The sequence below is a fragment of the Drosophila subpulchrella genome, chromosome 3L (genome assembly GCF_014743375.2).
Source record: "Drosophila subpulchrella strain 33 F10 #4 breed RU33 chromosome 3L, RU_Dsub_v1.1 Primary Assembly, whole genome shotgun sequence".
In the NCBI taxonomy this organism is placed as follows: Eukaryota; Metazoa; Arthropoda; class Insecta; order Diptera; family Drosophilidae; genus Drosophila; species Drosophila subpulchrella.
This window is the reverse complement of record NC_050612.1, coordinates 15,555,552-15,573,336: the sequence shown is the minus strand read 5'-3', so window position 1 is coordinate 15,573,336 and position 17,785 is coordinate 15,555,552. Positions and strand designations below refer to the sequence as shown.

At 44.3% G+C, this 17,785-nt stretch overlaps 3 protein-coding genes across 5 annotated transcripts; 1 reads left to right on the top strand and 2 right to left on the bottom strand.

The window, feature by feature from the left end:
• Positions 1-352: 352 nt before the first annotated feature.
• Positions 353-1,869, top strand: LOC119554660 (ras-like GTP-binding protein YPT1). Its single transcript, XM_037865662.1, has 2 exons — positions 353-624; positions 880-1,869. Exons 1-2 carry the CDS (start codon positions 445-447, stop codon positions 1,339-1,341), a joined length of 642 nt encoding a protein of 213 aa, XP_037721590.1. The 5' UTR covers positions 353-444; the 3' UTR covers positions 1,342-1,869.
• On the bottom strand, positions 1,419-2,828 carry LOC119554659 (vesicle transport through interaction with t-SNAREs homolog 1A). The gene is made up of 2 exons (XM_037865660.1): positions 2,605-2,828; positions 1,419-2,545 (listed from the first exon to the last, which is right to left on the bottom strand). The coding sequence occupies exons 1-2, from the start codon at positions 2,696-2,698 to the stop codon at positions 1,947-1,949; spliced, it is 693 nt and encodes a 230-aa protein (XP_037721588.1). The 5' UTR covers positions 2,699-2,828; the 3' UTR covers positions 1,419-1,946.
• Positions 2,829-3,009: 181 nt separating this feature from the next.
• Positions 3,010-9,703, bottom strand: LOC119553180 (probable basic-leucine zipper transcription factor N). Of its 3 annotated transcripts, none has more exons than XM_037863419.1 (2): positions 9,521-9,703; positions 3,010-4,924 (listed from the first exon to the last, which is right to left on the bottom strand). In XM_037863419.1, exon 2 carries the CDS (start codon positions 4,799-4,801, stop codon positions 3,212-3,214), a length of 1,590 nt encoding a protein of 529 aa, XP_037719347.1. In that variant the 5' UTR covers positions 4,802-4,924; positions 9,521-9,703; the 3' UTR covers positions 3,010-3,211. The 3 variants fall into 3 exon arrangements, with proteins under 3 accessions (XP_037719347.1, XP_037719349.1, XP_037719348.1); XM_037863421.1 differs by lacking the exon at positions 9,521-9,703 and adding an exon at positions 8,024-8,115; XM_037863420.1 differs by lacking the exon at positions 9,521-9,703 and adding an exon at positions 4,986-5,043.
• Positions 9,704-17,785: the final 8,082 nt, after the last annotated feature.

Sequence of the window (17,785 nt, the reverse complement as noted above, 5' to 3'; positions counted from 1 at the left end):
GCCTCTGTCGAACTGGTTCTTTGCTGTATTCAGTGCAGCGCAACTGGGCTATATTAGCTTAGGTAAATGTTATTAAAGATCATTTATAAGTTAAAAACATCTATCTATGCACTAACATATATTCAAACATTTTATTTAATCTCGAATTTACCAACAACTTTTTTGTTTTTCAATATTAGAGGTGAGAAGAATGTTTGATATGAAATAACCTAGGCAGCTGTATTTTAGGCAGATCCTATATGAGATCACAACTGATAAGAGCTTTTGAATTCGATAAAAGCAATCGAACTATCGGTCATCGATATTGCTCAAACTCTGGCAACGCTGCGACGGGCATTGTTCTTGCATGAACAGCTGTTGTCGCATTGTTGTTGTCCTCTTTGTGTCTGTCAAAATAATAAAGTAATTGGATTAAATTTGGACAAATCACGGGAAATCTCAGCCATGGCCACGATGCGCATACCCAAACAGAAGGTGATCCTGTGCGGCGACTACGGAGTGGGCAAGAGCTCCCTGTTCCGGCGATTTGCCACCAACACCTTTGTCACCGATACGGACCGGAAATCCACGCTGGGATTGGACCACATCGATCGGGAATACAGCGTGAACGAGAAGCAGATAAAGGTGTGGTTTCGGGTGGTATAATACCGCTGGATGAGGATGATAATAGAGCCCTGCTTGCTCTTAATGGCAAGACCACTTTGGCATCTTAAGTGTTCCAGTATTGACTTCTGGAATCGATCATAAAAATATCTTTAAGAACTTTCACTGTGAAATCTTTAGGAACAACCAAATCAAGTGTATAAACATGCACAGCTCTAATAGAACATGACCCACCATATGAATGGAACCCTTCTAATATATCCCTCCCATTGGCAGCTCCAACTATGGGACACCGGCGGCATGGAGCGCGTGGCCTCTGTGACCTCCTCGTACTACAAATTCGCCGAGGGAGCCATCCTGGTCTTTGCCTTAGACAACGCCGCATCGTTCCACTCGCTGTCGCAGCACTTACTGGACATTGTCACCTACGCGGAGAACGCCAAGATCTTCATCTGCGGCAACAAGAGCGATCTGGAGGGCAGGGAGCCAGAGGTCAGCGACGAGGAGGTTGAGGCCTTCTGCGAACAGTGCCACTCGTTGATTAGTGCCACCTACAAGACATCCTGTCGCAATGGCGCCGGCGTGGAGGAAATGTTCCGCGACATCTCTAGGCAACTGGTCCTTGCCAATCGCTCCAAGATGGAACTGCAGGCCTTGGAGCACAAAAGCTTCCAGGTGGACACGGCGGGTAGCAGTGCGGCCATCAACGAGGAGGACGCCTCCTCCTGCAGCTGCTAGCAGTTGGGGAACATTGAGTTCGGTTAGGCTTTGGAACACACCCACATCCCGGCCAGGCTCAATGTCCCATGCAGAGATGCATTTTTACTGTTTCCTTTATTTATTAACAGTTCTCGGCTATGTTTATGATTTTTAGATACACGTTCATTTTGAATTTATGCGAGAAATACGTCCCGAATGCGAACACGAGTCATAGAGTAGGATTAGTTACTATTAACCAGGCGCCAAACATTAACCACTTAAACTTTGTACACGTAAATTGGGATGGGGAATAGTCGTGAGAAGGGAAAGTAATCTGTGTGGATAATAACTATGATTAAAAAATTAATACGAATGGGACAGCGAAATCTTAATTGAATAACTTGATAAGTCCAGAGCTAGCCACAGATTACATTTCTCAACTACGATTCCTATTTAAGGAAATTCCCCATCCTATCGTATATAGATAGTGCGTAAGTCTGCAGCTTTCTTCCACAGAATATCTCGTAAAGATAAAATATGCTAAATAATAAATAATCAACTCACGAATTTGGAATGGGTAGGCTTCTAGACCCTTTGAGTTTGGGCTACAATCAAGGGATTTCTTTTTGGTTTCTTGGCTAAAACTACGATGTGACGGAGCTGGTGGAACTGGGTGCAAAGGTCAGATAGAGACTGACGCCCACGGCAACCACAAAGCAGACACCCACTCCATACAGGACGACCTTCTCGCGCAGGGCTCTCAACATCATGGTGTTCAGGGTGCGAGAAGCTCGTCCCAGCTCGGCGTTTGTCTCCCGGAGACGTGCCCTGGCGCCCTGAAGCGTTTCCCTTTGGTGGTGCAGGTCATTAAGCACCTGGGCGCCCAGCTGCTCCGTTTCCACGGCCACTCGATAGCCCTCGGTTAGCCGGTTGCCCGTCCTCTCAATCCTCTCCGAGTTGTCCAACAGGCGCTGGCGTTGATCCGTGGTGATGGACACATCCTCATAGCTGTCCCCCAAGTCCAGTGTGGTGAATGCATTCGCCTGGGAGCGCTGTTTATCCTTGGTCGTCCTATACTCCGCCTGCAGACGCTTCAATTCCGCCTGGGCCACCTGCAGTTTGCCGTTGAAGCTGCTCCGCTGGCCAGGATTCAGTTCCCTGACCTCCAGACCCATCTGCTCCAGCAATTCCTGGGCCTCGGGCAGACTGCTGTCGATCTTGCTGCACAAATCATGACGTTCACCTGGGTTAAATTGGTGAAAAGTTAGTGGTATCTGATTACTGAAAAATTAACCCACTCACTGTTGTTGTTTTGCTGCTGCAGACGTCCAATATGGGCCGTTATTTCGGCAATTAGCGAAGCATACTGCTGTTCATATTGCTCAAGCAGCGACATTTGTGCGGTTTTAGGCCTTGACCGGAGGTTAATATTGCTTGATTAGCAACAATTTGCTAAGTTTTCTGCTTTTTTTCGCTGTAAAACGTAAACATTGATGAAGGGAGTGGGAAATTGAGGATTGTTGGCCACCCCAAGACTTGGTCGCACTTAGCCATGGCATTTCTACACTCTGGTCACTCTGATTTTGACAAAGGCTGTCGGACTTATCGATAAATAACTGCCGATTTTAAGGATTCAAAAAATATCCTTTACTACTCCCACCAAGATACAAAAACCCCACAAAATGCAGATCAAAAAACCTTTCGCAATTTTTAAAATTTCATTTTAATGTTCTTAGATTAATTAATAAATTAATGAAGTATGTTCAGCTTTATGCGAGTGGAGATTCTTTGTAGACCTAAACAACTCGTTTGGTGGTATTAATAATACTACTTGATACATATGTACACTGTTCATCACATTTGTGTTTTGTGCTCGTCCTGGAGATGGGGTAAAGCTGACAGCACCGCCTTAACCCTCGACCAGCGTGGCCTTGTCCCCCTTGCGGAGCACCAATTCCAGCTGGGACAGCAGACCGATTGCCCGGAAGTTCTCCTTGAAGAGCACAAAGTCCTCCAGCGGTTTTAGGTACTCCAAAGCCTGGTGGTAGCTATCCAACTCCTTGATCATGGCCAAGGCTTTTTTATCTTCGGGTTCTGGAGATGTGTGGCCGTTGGTTTGACTGCCAGAGGAGCTGGATCCGTTCTGGATCTTCTTGGGCGAGGCGGGAGCAGAGGCGACTTTGGCTGCAGGCTGAGCTGGAGCTGGCGAGTCCTTTCCTTTGGTGGAGAGGGCGGGCGTGGACTTGCCGCTGGGTCCGCCTCCCTTTGGGGCATTCTCCTTGCTGCTAGCGCTATCCCTGCCCCCGCTATTATTGTTATTCTGCTCCTTGGGACTGGAACTTCGGCTGTCCTTGCTGGTCAAGGTGGATTCGGCGAGAGGAAGTGGTGGCGAGGTCACCGACGAGTTGATCTCCTGCACTTCATCGTCATCGGGTGACTCCATTTTGGGTCTCTTGGCCAACTGAACGGGCTGGAAGGGACTGGCCCGCTGGGGAGGAACATTTGGCGGCAGTTGCGGCTGGAACGGTTCCCTTTGCGGCGGCATAGTGGGTGGGAACTGCGCCTGCTGTTGCATCTGCTGTTGCTGGAGTTGCTGTTGCATTTGCTGCTGATGACGCTCGAAATAAAAGTCATTGAAGCTGGCAAAACCGGGATGTGGAGGCGCATGTCCGGGATGTCCCGGAAATGGTGGCCAAGGGTGACCCATCTGCGCCTGCTGCTGCTGTTGCATATGTTGCTGCTGGAGGGCAAAGTGTTGCTGTTGCTGCTGCTGTTCCTGGTAGCTCTGCTCCTTGACATCCATACTGTCATCATCCTCCTCGTATTCCCCATACTGCTGCATATAGCTCATATACTGCTCGGGCATCTCCTCCAGCTTGGCCACTCTCTCGGCACTGGCGGGCGGGAAGAGATGGGCCAGGTCCTGCACAATGTCCGGAATCCACAGTGAGGATCCCAGGGGCTTCAACTGATTGCTGGCTAGTTTCTGGGCAAAGCCCTGGAGGTGCGTCTCCCGGAAGCGGTTCAGCCAGCGATTGTCCGCTATGAAGGAGGTGCTCCCGATGACCTGGCGGGCATTCTCCGCCTTGTCCTTGATCATTCCGTGCGTTATGCTGCCCCGCAGCTGGGGATTGATATTGGCCCTCACGAGCCACTCGTAGACGACTGCATTGATGTAGGCGCACTTGCGGCTCCTCTCGATCTCCTCCACCATGGCCTGCTGCTCCACGGCCTCCAGGTTGGAGGGTACCTCAAGGCGCAGCGTGGGCAGCGCGTTCGACTGCAGCCTCCTGCCGCCCAGGACACTGGGATCAAAGTGCAGGGCGCACACCACCGGCTTCTTGAAGGGCACAATCCGCCTCAGAGAGGCGTGGCACGCCTCCTTCCACAGTTTGTGGAAGGGATTCTCCGGACGGGGGAAGGCGAAGAACTGCATGCTCGGGTGCTGGCGCGAGTTGGACAGACAACCGATGATGCAGCACCTCCGGATGGTCGGCATCTCGACCTGCGGATGCGGATGGATATGCTGTTGGCCCCGAATCTTAAATGTTTGGGTGCTGGCGTTGCTCACGCTTCGCCAGGCCACGAAATGGAAGGAAAATTAAAATAACTCCACCGGAATCTGCAAGAAAAGGATTAAAAACATTAATTAACTGCTTATTAACCGGAATTAGAGGCTTAACTTTAAATTAAATATCTAAGATTTGTTTTCTTCGTTTTGTTTTCGCCCGCCTTGGCAAAGTACCGCTAGAATTGAGCAGGTGTGGCAAGGCCTAGGTTCCGCAAACGAGGAGTGGCAACCTTTAACCCTATTGTTTTGGCGCGCTTTGCAACAAGTGTTTGCATTTGAATTTTTGTTTGGAAAATTTACAATATTTATAGCTCATTTAACTTTGTAAGTTTAGTTATAATGCAGTTTACATTACTTTTTGCACTTATGAGTATAGGGGGAAAGTCTTTTTGTTAAAATAAACTTTAATCATCTTATATTTGTTTTTATTTTTTTTTTTTTTTCTTATTAATTACAGAAGAAAAATTCGATATTTGTATCTAAAATTATTAAGTTTTACAATCTTGTAGAGTATCTGGCAAGCAGCAAAAAAAAAACAGCTTGGTGATCTGAATGACTAACATGGGTAAATTACCGATCTATCTGAATTTCTCAGAACACAGATATTTACCCAAAGTCAATGAATCAGCTTTTCGAGAAAGACAAGAATTATAAATTTATTATGAATTCGACGAACAAGCTAGTGTTTATCACTTGGGACTTGAAAACTCGAGCACATGACTCATCGAAATTACGACAGTCTAAATGCACGAACATAAAAAAGTTTATCAAAATAAATATCTTATATAGACTCGACCTCGAGGTCTTCAAATAGCATCTGCCAATAGCACGACCACTTCAGAGAGTCTGAGTACGACGGCAAAAGATACAGATACAACATATATAGATGAAGATACAGATACACACACCCCAGAAAGCTATAAAAGTGCTGATAGTTTCTGCTTACGCCTTCGGAAATCAATACAGCCCCCAAAAAACCAGAACCAAAGCCATACCTCCAGAGCCCCATATCGGGAGTACTCACACCCACTTTTGTCTTGTATTTTATATTGTTCAGATACACACTGCTGGGGATTTCGACAGAGATGCCTGGCTAAGGCGAACGACTGGGGCCGCGCCTCTTTTAGCGAACGCCCCCAGAGAGATACATCTGTAGATGTAAACCTAAGCTGAGTCACGGAACCCACCTGCCTGAGTCAGAGCCGGTCTTTGGATTAACACAGTCCCCCAGAGATCGAGATGACTTAATGCGAACAGCATGTCCGTTTCACTTTTTCTCACTTTAAAATCGGGTCGAACGAGCGAGATTATGTATTCCATAATTTTGGAAAAACAAGATGTAGTAGTTTATAAAATATAAGTTACCTTTGCTGTTTTTAGAAAGATGATACTAAAGAAATTCAGACCGTCCGATATATATTCACAGTCATACGATAAGAAACGTAAGCCAAAAAAGAAAATTCGAGAAAAGTATTCCCCGCCTGATTATGTGAACTTAGAAGATTGAAATATAAAACTGAGATACGTGCTTAATCTGACAGACGTTGATATGGGGGTTGAACCATGTCGGAAATTTGAAAAATAGTGAGACATTTTTATCTAGCTAATCTCAGGATCCGTTTAGCTTTGCTAATACTGAACATATTTCCTTTGTTGCTCTCATCACAGAAGTGAATCTCGGAGATTGCAAATGCAAAATTTACAGATACGGAAGGCCAAGTCTCAAGGGGGAAAACTCGGGGTTACGTCCAGCGGTTACCCCACCCCACCGTATCCCAAGTTGTTGACACGGATTTACGGAATAGGGCTTTATCTACCGGCCAGCTTAGGGGTTGCTCACTGTTCCATCGCTCTTTCTGGCAGATTCCATCCTTTTCCCTGCTTGGGGCAGCTGTTCGCTCTACTTGGGCGAAGTTTTTGTGCCGGAAACTTCTTGGCAGCAGCGCTGCCGGCGTCAAAGTTTCGCAGCCCGAGAAACCCAAGCTCCGTCGAACCGAAGGAACAGGAACCCAAGCCCGAACCCAAGGAACCCTTCCACTTTTCCATCTTGAGAATATCTTATACTCGCACCTTGACACACACACACAGACAACGCGACTGCGCTTCGTCTATGTCTTGGACGGGAGTGAGGAAGTGTGTGTCCGTGTGTATATCCGTATATCCGCACGCACACCAAGGCACCGTCGAGTGCACTACACCATCAATTCCAATTCAAATCTCCCCTGACTGACTCGCTTTATAAATGGTTTTATATTTCCTTTTATGTCGCTCTCTATGGCCCAAGCTATGGCTATGGCTATTGCTATGGGTATGGTATGGCTCAGACTCTGAGGCTCTGAGTATGGCTATATATTCACAGCAGCGGCCAGGGGAATAGTGGTGGGTTTTGAAAAGGTAAAGGCAAGTACGTTTTGTAGATTTATGAGTGTACTTATAGGGGGTTCAAGGGCTATAAGAGGAATGGTGGAGGATTTTAAAGCATACCATGATTGTGCAAGATTTAATAATGCTTATGATATGGGTTTTTAGAGAGATGTCGTACTTTTGAGATGTATTTTAAAAAACTTGAAAAAAATTAGGTTCAAAAGTTTGACGGAAAGCGTACTGCCTTAAAATGCTTTTTTTTTTTACTTTTTCAGAAGAAAAGAAAAAGTTTTTTTAATATGATCAGTTCAACTAATGATCAGAATTTTACAATGACTTGTATAAATTCCTTAAATTCCTTAAAAAGTTATTTAAAAGTGGGCATTCTATTAAAATTCCAACCTACTTAGTCCTTAAGTTACGCATGTTTCTTTGTTTGAGAACCCCTTTTGTTTTGGTTGCCCTGAATAACCCTTTCGCGCCACTATTATTTTGGCGGCGCCTGTGAATGTATACAGAGCATCGGATGCGGACGTGGACGTGGATGTAGCTCCAAGTACGAGTATCTCGACATCTCAGCTCGCTCAGTTCAGTTCGCCTGTTCAGTTCTTGCCTTTCTTTCCCTTATATCGATTGGCACTTTATCTTAATCGCCTCGAGAGTTGTCCCTCGTCAGTCCCCGGGGGGATTCCCCGTGCCAAGTTGCCCCTCCGCCGCCTTCCCACCTTCCTGCCCCAATCTGCAGATTCCGATTCCGATTCCCCGATTCCCCTCCCACAGACTCACCCTAATGGCTGCCTATGTCGACTGGGCTGCCTTAGCTCCTGGGTTCTTCGTGAAAATTCGTGCAGCGTCATTATCATCGGAGCCATCAAGATGATGCTCCGGTCTGGGTCTCAGTCCCTGTGCTAGTCCCAATCCCGATTCCAGTCCCAGACCGAACCCAGGTTCCCTTTGTTGGCCACATATCTTTTGTATCTCAGTATCCCAGTATCTCTAGCCATTGTTCGCCTAGGAAGTTTAGTTTTCGGTTCGGTTTTTTGGCTCGTTCACTTTTGGTTCGTTTATACGTTCTACCTACCATCTTACTGCCTCGCCCTTTGTCCATACCCTATACCATACCTATACTCTATATATATATATATAAGTAAGTATTCCCCCGTCCCGGATTGCGCCGCACTGGGGATTAAGCTGGTAGTTTTGGGTTTCACTCGGTTCTGTTCACGATGTCAGGTAATTTTGCGATTGGTTTTCGTCTTTCTTGGGCTCCGGCTCTGGCATGAGTTTACTTATTTATCTTATATCTCAAGGTGGTTTGGTCGGACCTTTTTGGGCTGGTTTACCAGCAGCGCACAAATGGATGGGATGTTATATAGCATGGCATGCCATGATTCGAATTTCAGTCAGTCTTTTCCAATGTGTTTGTGAGTTTGTTCAGATTTGAGGGGGAAGATATACTCATGGGAATAAAGAAACAGACTATGTCTATGCTGGGCACACGTAGTATGTGTGCTTGTATCTCGGTTTTATGTCTATGAGGTCATTAATGTGAGATTTGGATTGCCAATGTCGGTGTATTTTAAGAGATTTTATATGTAGAGACTTGCAGTAATATGTATATTTTTAATAAGTAATATAAGAAATCGATAAGTAAACCAAAATAACAGTGTTTCTAATAATAAACTCAGATGGAACAACGCTTTATTAATAGACACCTTTCCATCCCATTCAACCTCGTTACCACTTGATCATAAACAGAACCACTATAGTTTAATAAAGGAGATTTCAATAAGCAGCTTTGCTTATTAGTCATGCCCCATTTAATCAGAAACACCCACTAACACGCCCACTCCAATTTCCGATTTCGAATTGTCCTTGGCCGTTTCAAGGACTCTCCATTCCCGAGGAGCACGTTCGTTCAATTGGCGCCAAATCAGCGGGCATTGTACCCTTATCACACCCACAGGCACACACAAGTAAACAAATAAGCTGGCGAAAATCAGGCAAATGCAAAACCAAAATCAAAACAAGCCCCCAAACGCCGCGCAGTCTGAGGAACTCGAATAAAAACAAAAGCGGCGATTTTTCAAAGGCAAACAAACACCAGCAAACACAAACGCACAAGCAAATGCGGCTTTTTTTTAATTGCAAACACACCATAACAATAACAACAGGGCGTCGGCAGCGACGCGACAGAATCTCAAGACCCTGTTTGTTTACATCACAGAATCACACGCATACGTAAATCCCACATCACCCATCCGCACAGTGGACTCTACTCACATCCAGTGTCACCGAAAAACGCCGAAAGTGCGTTTTCTAAAAATCCAGGCCTTTGGGGGTTATAGTTATAGTATTGCCGCGATATATACACGATATTTCGAACCACTCGGGAACTGAGGATAAAAGCTGCGGACGCGATGCGTGAACCGCCGCCAACGAACGTTCAACACAGAGTGTACGAAACCAAAACTAGCGACATCATCATCGCACAGCTACGGCTACAGCCAACAGCCACGACTCGACGAACGACCCCGACCGACTCGTTTTTCCCATCTATAGGAAATATTTAATCCCAAACAAGCCATGCCAAACCAAAAACCTAAGGCACTGCCAGCGATGCGGCAGAGGCGCCGGCAGCGCAGCAGCAGCGGCTGAAGAAGCGAAGAAGCGGCGGCAAGGACGGCTCGATGCCAAGAACCTCTCGACCTGAGATGCCAAAGGTGCTGTGGAAATAGCTAAGGTTCAGCAGAGTTCAAGTTAGGAAGTTAGGATTGAAAAGTGTGTCCGCCTAAAAGAGAGACCTTCAATAGAAAGAAGCTATTTAAGAATCTGATAGCCAACCGTATTCAAATTGCTCTATGTCATCTAAAGTTAGTACCTACATTTTCCGGTAATGAGTATCAATAACGTCTTATAAAGTATGGTCACAGTGAAAAATTTGTGAAATGGTCTCTGAAATTCGGAAATTCTACTCCTATAACTGATCTTTCAATTTGTCTATTCTATATAACTTTCTTGTAGTAACGAAGATTTTAAATTTTATACCACTACTAAAGTAGACTTACAGGAAAAGTAGAAGTATGAAAATATGATATCACTTTTCTAAATATCATAGCATACTTTCCGGAGACCAACTGAGGCTTAAATAAAAAGGAAAACAGGAATTGGTCTTTGAGCTGTTATATTTTCCCAAGGGATATCAAATTTAGTATGTGGGTAGATGAAAATTGGGGGTATATTTGGAACAGACACTTGAATTTTTTAAGATTTGAAGCTTTGAAAGTGAAAATGGGGGTACTTTTGGAACAGACACTAGAACCTTTTAAGATTTGTAACTTTAAAAGTAAAGGGTACATAAAGAGTCGCTAGAAAATAGCCAGACTCCCAGCTCTGCTCCACCGCAGTCGACGCTGGCGTCAGCGCAAGACGTGAAAAACAAACAGGCAGAGCGACAACAACAAAAGTAGCAAGTACCAGGCGACTGAACGTGGAATCGCCAGACTGAACGGGGGTGGCAGTGCCAGTTGGCGGGCGTCCCGTCTCCGTCACCGTCTCGTCTGTCCGCCGTCGGCGATATATGCCCGAAGACCCGAGCTCTAAATCCAAGCCGAACCCAACAACCGATTCCGAATCCGAAGCCCCAACCTGTCATCTCGTCCTACCTTTGGGGTGCGTTTTACGGCTTTAGTTTGGGGCGCTTGTACATAGAGCTCTCTGATGGGTTTTTCGGGTTTTCGGGCTTACGTAGAGCCCGCCATGGTAACTGCCTCCCTTCCACTTCATCTCGTCGTGCTTGTGTGTATCTGTATCTCTCTTCTGAGGTGGATGAGTGGTTTCGGTTGTGGGTCTGACGAAAGTCGCTTGGAATTCCGGTATCTGTAGCTTGAGTCAGATATATCTATAAGCGGTATGTACACCATCAGACAAACGCGGGCAATTATACCTATTTTTGGGAATTATTATTGACTTTTTGGACTCTATAATCGCTATTGGGGTGAACCCTGTTTAGAAACACGCTATGATCGATCTTGGGCTAATGTAATTTTTATTTTGAGATTTATATTTAAAAACGATCTTTGTTTTGAAATCTCCCTGATCTTATAAAACTAATTTAGCAGTTTTCTATTAGAACTGAAATACAGATAAAAACCTGATATTTTGAAAGTAAATACAAAAATGTAACTTTTCAAAATGTTTAACTATTCGGTTTCGCCCTTCCAAATTCGTAGATCCCGTTTTAGATAATTCGGACTAGAAAACCGTGATACAAAACGATCTTCCCTTTTGGTCCACTCGAATCGCCAGCCTGTAAGTTTTAATTTTCGTTTGGCATCGGACCAATTTAAACAAGTTTTCCTATGGATACTCCGTATAAGCGAGTCGTGATGCAGAGATGCTTGGCTCGACTTCGGAATCGGGTTCGGGTTCTTGGGACATTCAATATAGGCATTGGAGACTCACATCCGTTAGCAAAGTGCCAAGGCAACTATAGCACATATATATAAATGTGAGTGGACATACAAAAAGTCCATTCCAAGCCAAAACACACATATCTTAGAGATGCTGGGAAGCTGATAGCTGTGGCCATGTGTATCTTGTATATATAGCTGTAAGTTGAAGTATCGCTGCCCGGTTTGGTAGGTGATTGGGTTTGGGATTGGGACTAAATAACAAAATAACTATGGCGTCGGCAGCGACGCCGGCAGAGGCTGAAGCCATGAGTTCGAAGCGTTTTGATGGATTAGTCCTAATACAAGTTGAAGATATAAATGGATAACGCTTAGTTTGGGTTCGTACTTTTCGGTCGGTTCCCTTCCATTTCGATGCGATTGTGTCCGGGTGGTGGGAAATCGCACACACAGCATATATCCCGGCTGGTATATATTGGGTGTGTGTATATATATGAGGAAAAGTATTGGAAAAGGTATAAAACCACAGCATCAACCTCTGCGGCGGGTGGTGATAATGGGTGGCTTCTGGGCTGGGTGGTTGTTCTGGGTGGTCTGTGCGCTTGGGGACTCTGGGTTTTCGTTTCCTCGGATGCTTGGATGCTCGGATGCTTGACGATGACGATGACTCGACTCTATTATATTATATTCCAGCAGCTATCCGCTACTGACCAGCCAGGAAAACTTTTCTACAAATGCCTTTTTGCGGTGGAGGTGAAACGAAAGTAATGGCGGCAGTCGCAGGGGGTAAAAGCCCTTGGCAACCTTTAGAAAACGAGCTGGAGCATCGAAGAAAATGACCTTTCCTTTTGCCATTTCATGACTCCGAATTCGAATCCGAAGTGATTGCGATGAGCCAGGAACGGAACCCTACAAGCACACACCCTCAAGCACACACATTTGGCCTTGCACAGTAATATATAAACAGTCGACAGTCTATAAATCGCATTTCTCTAAGCCGAACGTTCTTAAACTCGAGAAAATTGTGTGGTAATAGGGCTTAATTGGTAGCGTTTGTGCCGCTTGTTTTTTTGTTTCTCTAAAATTTTAAAAATATTTGTTTAAGCTTTCTTGTCTTGCTTTTGATTTTAATAAATTTACAAATGTGTATTTATAGAGATCAGAAATCACTGCCGTTTCAAATTTACTTATAAATGAGTCTAAAAGTATGTAACAATACTTTTTCAAACTGATGGTCCAATTCTGATTTTTTTAATTTTCAGTAATTTTTGTGGACGTAAAATGTTTAAGTAATATATCCTGAATACTTTTAAGGGACAAAAATATTTTATAAACATATTTAGTTCATTCAGGTTTCAGGTAGTAATGTTCCACTGTAAGTGGGAGGGCCGCCCACTCGCCCTGAGCTCGACTAAGCTCATCTATTATGACCTTTTTCTGGAGAGATGCGGGGATTTAGCCATGGAATTTATTATGGTTATGTATTATATTGAACCTAGCTCTCGTCCTCCCCCACTTCAACCACTGGGACAGAGCGAGCATTGTGAAATCGTTGCCACGACCCGAGATAGTATTTTTCCATTACCTTTTTTGATTAGGTCCCGGGCCTTGGCCCCTGTTGCTCGCTGGATTCCTATGCGATGCCAGTTTGAGGTTCGGTTTGGGTTTTGGTCTCAGTGTTCCGTTTTGGTCCCCCGACTGAAGCTGAAGGTATGTAAGAGGCGAGTATCTCCACTGGTATCGCCGCATCTTTGGCTCGTCTCCCCATTGTGCGCTCTATAATCTATATGTGATGTCCGCCTGCAGCGTCCGTCGGTCGTTCAGTCGGTTTTCCTGATTATCTGCAGCTATATAGAGCTTTGGTGTGTGTGGGTATCTATGCGACGACCGTCGCACCCAAAAGCACCATAGGGACCTGAATTTTTCCTAGTAATTTCCTTTGTGCCCTCTGCCACTCCAGTTGCCAGTGGCCCATTCGCTTTCCCCCCGCTCGATTCTCGATTCCATGCCACTGGCCCCTTGTTAGCACAGTCGACGCCGCTGTTAGTAATCCCAATCCCAATCCCAGTCCCAGTCCCTATTCCGATTCAAGTCCCCCCGCCGACCTTGCGATGTGAACTCATTGCCGTCGCTACTACGAGTTTATTGCCATTTCCATATCGGGGTTTTACATTTCGTGTTATGCCCTAAACAACTCGGTGGTGTAATATCGCTCCATTTGCACTATGGTGGTGGAAACTGGATATTGCAAAATCCGTTCGAAATATCTGACTATGAAATATGAGCGATATCGAACTTGTAAATTGATCACTTAATATAGTTTTTAAGATTTTAAAGGATTATGAGATGCTGAGTTGTTGATATTTAAAGAATTAAGGAAAGCTCTATAAGACAATTGGAATTTTAGATTTATAAAATTACTATAAAGTTTTGGGATGTATTGGTATTTGACTTTTTGTGCTGCTTTTGCCTGAAAAGTGTAAATATTTAAAAGACTTACTTTTAAGCTATTTTTCCTATGAGCATCTAAACAACTTGGTAAAGGGCATATCCGTGCCTAATAGGTGGCAGTTCACTTTGTGACTAATATGAATTCTGTTGAAGCCTTAGTTGCCTGCAACTCAAAGGAATAAGTACTTTTAATGAGCCACAGCATGCAAATGAGGATTATCACTGGCATGTAACTATGTTAGTCTAAAGTCAGATTGAACCTCTTACTTGTCCTTCACCACACATTTGTTGTAGTCAAGTGATAAAAATAGATAAGGTATTTCCCCTTTTTAAAGTACTCATTTTTTAAAGACCCACTTACCTGATACATATATTGTTTTAACTAATTATCAGATTTTATATTAGATGTAAATATATCGTTTGGATTTATTTATTTATTATCAATTACCTTTATTATATATAATTTTATACAAAGTTCTACGATCACACAAGTGTATGCAAATCTAAGCATTTTATAAGTTTAAAAATAATAATGCTATTAAAAACGCAACATAAAAACCCCTGCTGTACATAAAAGCTCCCCATCGCCTAATACCATAGGGAATCCCCAGGGCTAGTCATCTCTAGCAAGGCAAACATGCGCAAAACTGAACGATTTACTTTCATTCCAAAAAACGAACAAATCGATTTGTTCATACCAAAATCGAACCCAAATGAAATTCAATACATGTCGTTGGCCAAGATGATTGGATTGGTATTTACAGCGGCCTTCCAAAAGGAGTCGGAACTGTCAGACTGATGGGATTTTTGGAGGTACAGATGTTCGGAGGGAAAGCTGCTCAGAACAGAGGCCCTCTTTGGTACCCTCATTCGAGTCCTCTCGACATCTTTTGCACAGTAAAGATAGATTACCATCTATATCGAAAGATGTGTGGCACCGAGGGAAGACGAAGTGCGAGTACGAAAAACGAACTCGAAACGCTGGAGCGGCGCATGACAGAAAGCTAAGGGCCCATCGTCATCATTGTCTTCAGAACCTCCAGAGTCTCAGCTCAAGGGCCATCATCATCATCATCATCGTCTGCCTGCAGCCTCCAAAGCCCAAGAGGCTTATGCCGAACCGACAGCCCAAATCAGAAGTAAGGGGTATTATAAGCCCAAACAGCAGAACCAGAGAACCAGACTTGTTTCGCCATCATCGCCATAGTCGTCACATCCAGTCGGTTCTCACGTTTTCCGCTCGGAATGTATATACATTAAATATATCTGCACTCTAGATGAACGGGTATTCGTAGAGTCGCTCTTGAGCCGGGGTCTACAGTTTTGGCGAGCCAGTCGTATTTGGCATACAATGGAAACGATTATGGCATCGTTTGTATGTTTGGTGATTAAAGGGGTCGATTGGGTGAGTCTGTATGATGAAAGAATCGATATTATATATGCAACTAAATGCCAGCCAAAGTAAATAAATGAAATCGAATACATTTACAGGATGCTAATGGATAAAAGGGGCGATGGTGAAACAGGTAATTCAGTGGCGGTCTTCCCCCGGAAACTTTCCCAATATATTGAATGATCTTTTCAAGATTACTCATCGAGTTCGTTGAATTTTAATTTGGTGGTTCGTTTTACCTATTTCAAAAGCAAGTCAAGGTAAACCACCGATTTATTGGGACTTTTGTTTTATCTACATTATGTACATATACTGCAGGGAGAGGTTAATAGATTGCTTTGCAAAATACGCACCAAAAAGCTTTCCCGGTTCTAACAATGAACAACTTTTGTATATATAAAAGATAAAATTACCTTCATAAACTTTGGGGAACATTGCATGGCAGTTAGTCACGCCATACTCTCAAAAATCCACCCTTGTGGATGAGTAAAGCGCCCGGAACCAGTGGGACTCGATGATTCCGACACAATAAAAAAAGTTACACCCAGAAGCGCTGTATAAATGCTATAAATAGAATAGGCCCCCAGAGCTCTAACATTTATAATCTTAATAAAATGGTACGCCTTACGATATCCGAATAAAAAGGGAGAAATAAAACCGAATCAAAAGTTTATGCAGGCCCATTAAATTGCAAAGGGCCTTTAAAATACAAGTTTATTAAAAGGATGCTAAGCATCGACTTTTGGTATAAATAAATAAATACACTTTCAAAATAATAGGACTTATTAAAATTAATATTAAATAGGTTTTTCATAGACCACATAATGCCCTTTTCTAGAGTATATATTGGATAATGCCAACCCTTTTAAATACTTCTGCACATCCACCGATCACAAACAGTTGTGTAACATCATAAAGCTCGTGCCCGACAAAACCCGCGTCAACTGTACCCAATTGGACACTTTCACATGCCCTGCGGCTATACATCCTCTCCGTCCTGCGATTGGCATATGTACCATACCATACTATATATACCAGCCCGAACCCCGGTAGCACTCGAGGGTAAAAGAAGAAGCGACGGGCCAGAGGATGAGGCTGAGGTAGCTGAAGAGCTGTATATATAGTCTGTCCTTTTGCTCGTCGTATATCCCTCAACGGCAATTCCGCTTTCAGGGTTTTATGTCAGAGCTCTTAACGCGCTGGGGTTTCAATTTTGTTTTGGGGCGCAGCCGTGTGGCAGTAACCTGAGCCAAAGTTGTTGTGTTTGCATTGATGTTGCTTCTTCTTCGTGTTGTTCTTGTTCTGGCTCTACCTTTATCGGGGAACCCCCCAGCACCTAACCCTACACTCGTAGGTTTTCCGCTTCTGAGGGTGCTATAGTCAAGCCGTCGCCGTCAGTCGAGTCTGACGACGTCGGTCGGAAATCCTTGAAATGAAAGTCCTGAAGCTTCAGCTTCTGCTGCCCAGGAGGGTTGCCCTCGTATGGCGAAACTTTGCCGCAATCGAGAACGGATGGCGATGTAGCAATGGCGATGTGGCATATCCAACGCTCCGTAGATGTAGACCCGATTGGATAATCGTAGCGCTCTTACCCTGCAAAATGTAAACCCAAATATCACATAACTTAAGATGAAATTATGGACAATTTTCCATCTATTCAAATAAGTTATGCAAATTTAATAATAGGTATATCTATGATTTTTTGGCTAGGTAATAAATATTCAATATGTTTTTAAAAAACTTAAGGGATCAACATTTAAGGAGTTTAAAACCGGACCATTTCTAAGTACTACACATTAGTGCAGGACATAAAATCAATAGATGATATTTTTTTCACTGCACGTATATGCTTAACTACCTATAAGTGTGAGTGTGATTGTGAGGAGTGTCCACCTCCTGGCACCGCAAGGTCCCTCGCCGGGATGCTGCGCTGCTGGCATCCGCTCCTCCCAGCTCGTCCTTCGACCTTTGTCCTTAGCCGCACCACCTCCGGCTGTACTACCCATCTAGAATTGATGTAGCACCTACGGGGCACCGTTCCATTGCTATTCCCTCTCCATCTGCCCACTTCCGGAGCTTCTGTTCCACGCACGTTCAACTTCAACTCCGCTGCAGGTCATTCGGACTCGTTCAATCTCATCCCACATCGCGAAAAGTTTTAGAGGACGAACGTAAAGTTTAAGCGCTGATTGCGAGTCTCGCTGGAAAAATGGCAAGCTATTATGTAACCTGGTCAAAGACCCAGAGAACAGCCCCATAAAAGACCGGTAGACAGATATTCGTAATGTGTAA

What these genes read in the sequence shown, in the direction of transcription:
- LOC119553180 (XM_037863419.1), bottom strand. Translation starts at nt 4,801, where the DNA reads ATGCCGACCATCCGGAGGTGCTGCATCATCGGTTGTCTGTCCAACTCG.
- LOC119554660 (XM_037865662.1), top strand. Translation starts at nt 445, where the DNA reads ATGGCCACGATGCGCATACCCAAACAGAAGGTGATCCTGTGCGGCGAC. An exon ending in TGAACGAGAAGCAGATAAAG is followed by an intron (nt 625 to 879) that starts GTGTGGTTTCGG and finishes TCCCATTGGCAG; the next exon opens with CTCCAACTATGGGACACCGG.
- LOC119554659 (XM_037865660.1), bottom strand. Translation starts at nt 2,698, where the DNA reads ATGTCGCTGCTTGAGCAATATGAACAGCAGTATGCTTCGCTAATTGCC. An exon ending in GCAGCAGCAAAACAACAACA is followed by an intron (nt 2,546 to 2,604) that starts GTGAGTGGGTTA and finishes AATTTAACCCAG; the next exon opens with GTGAACGTCATGATTTGTGC.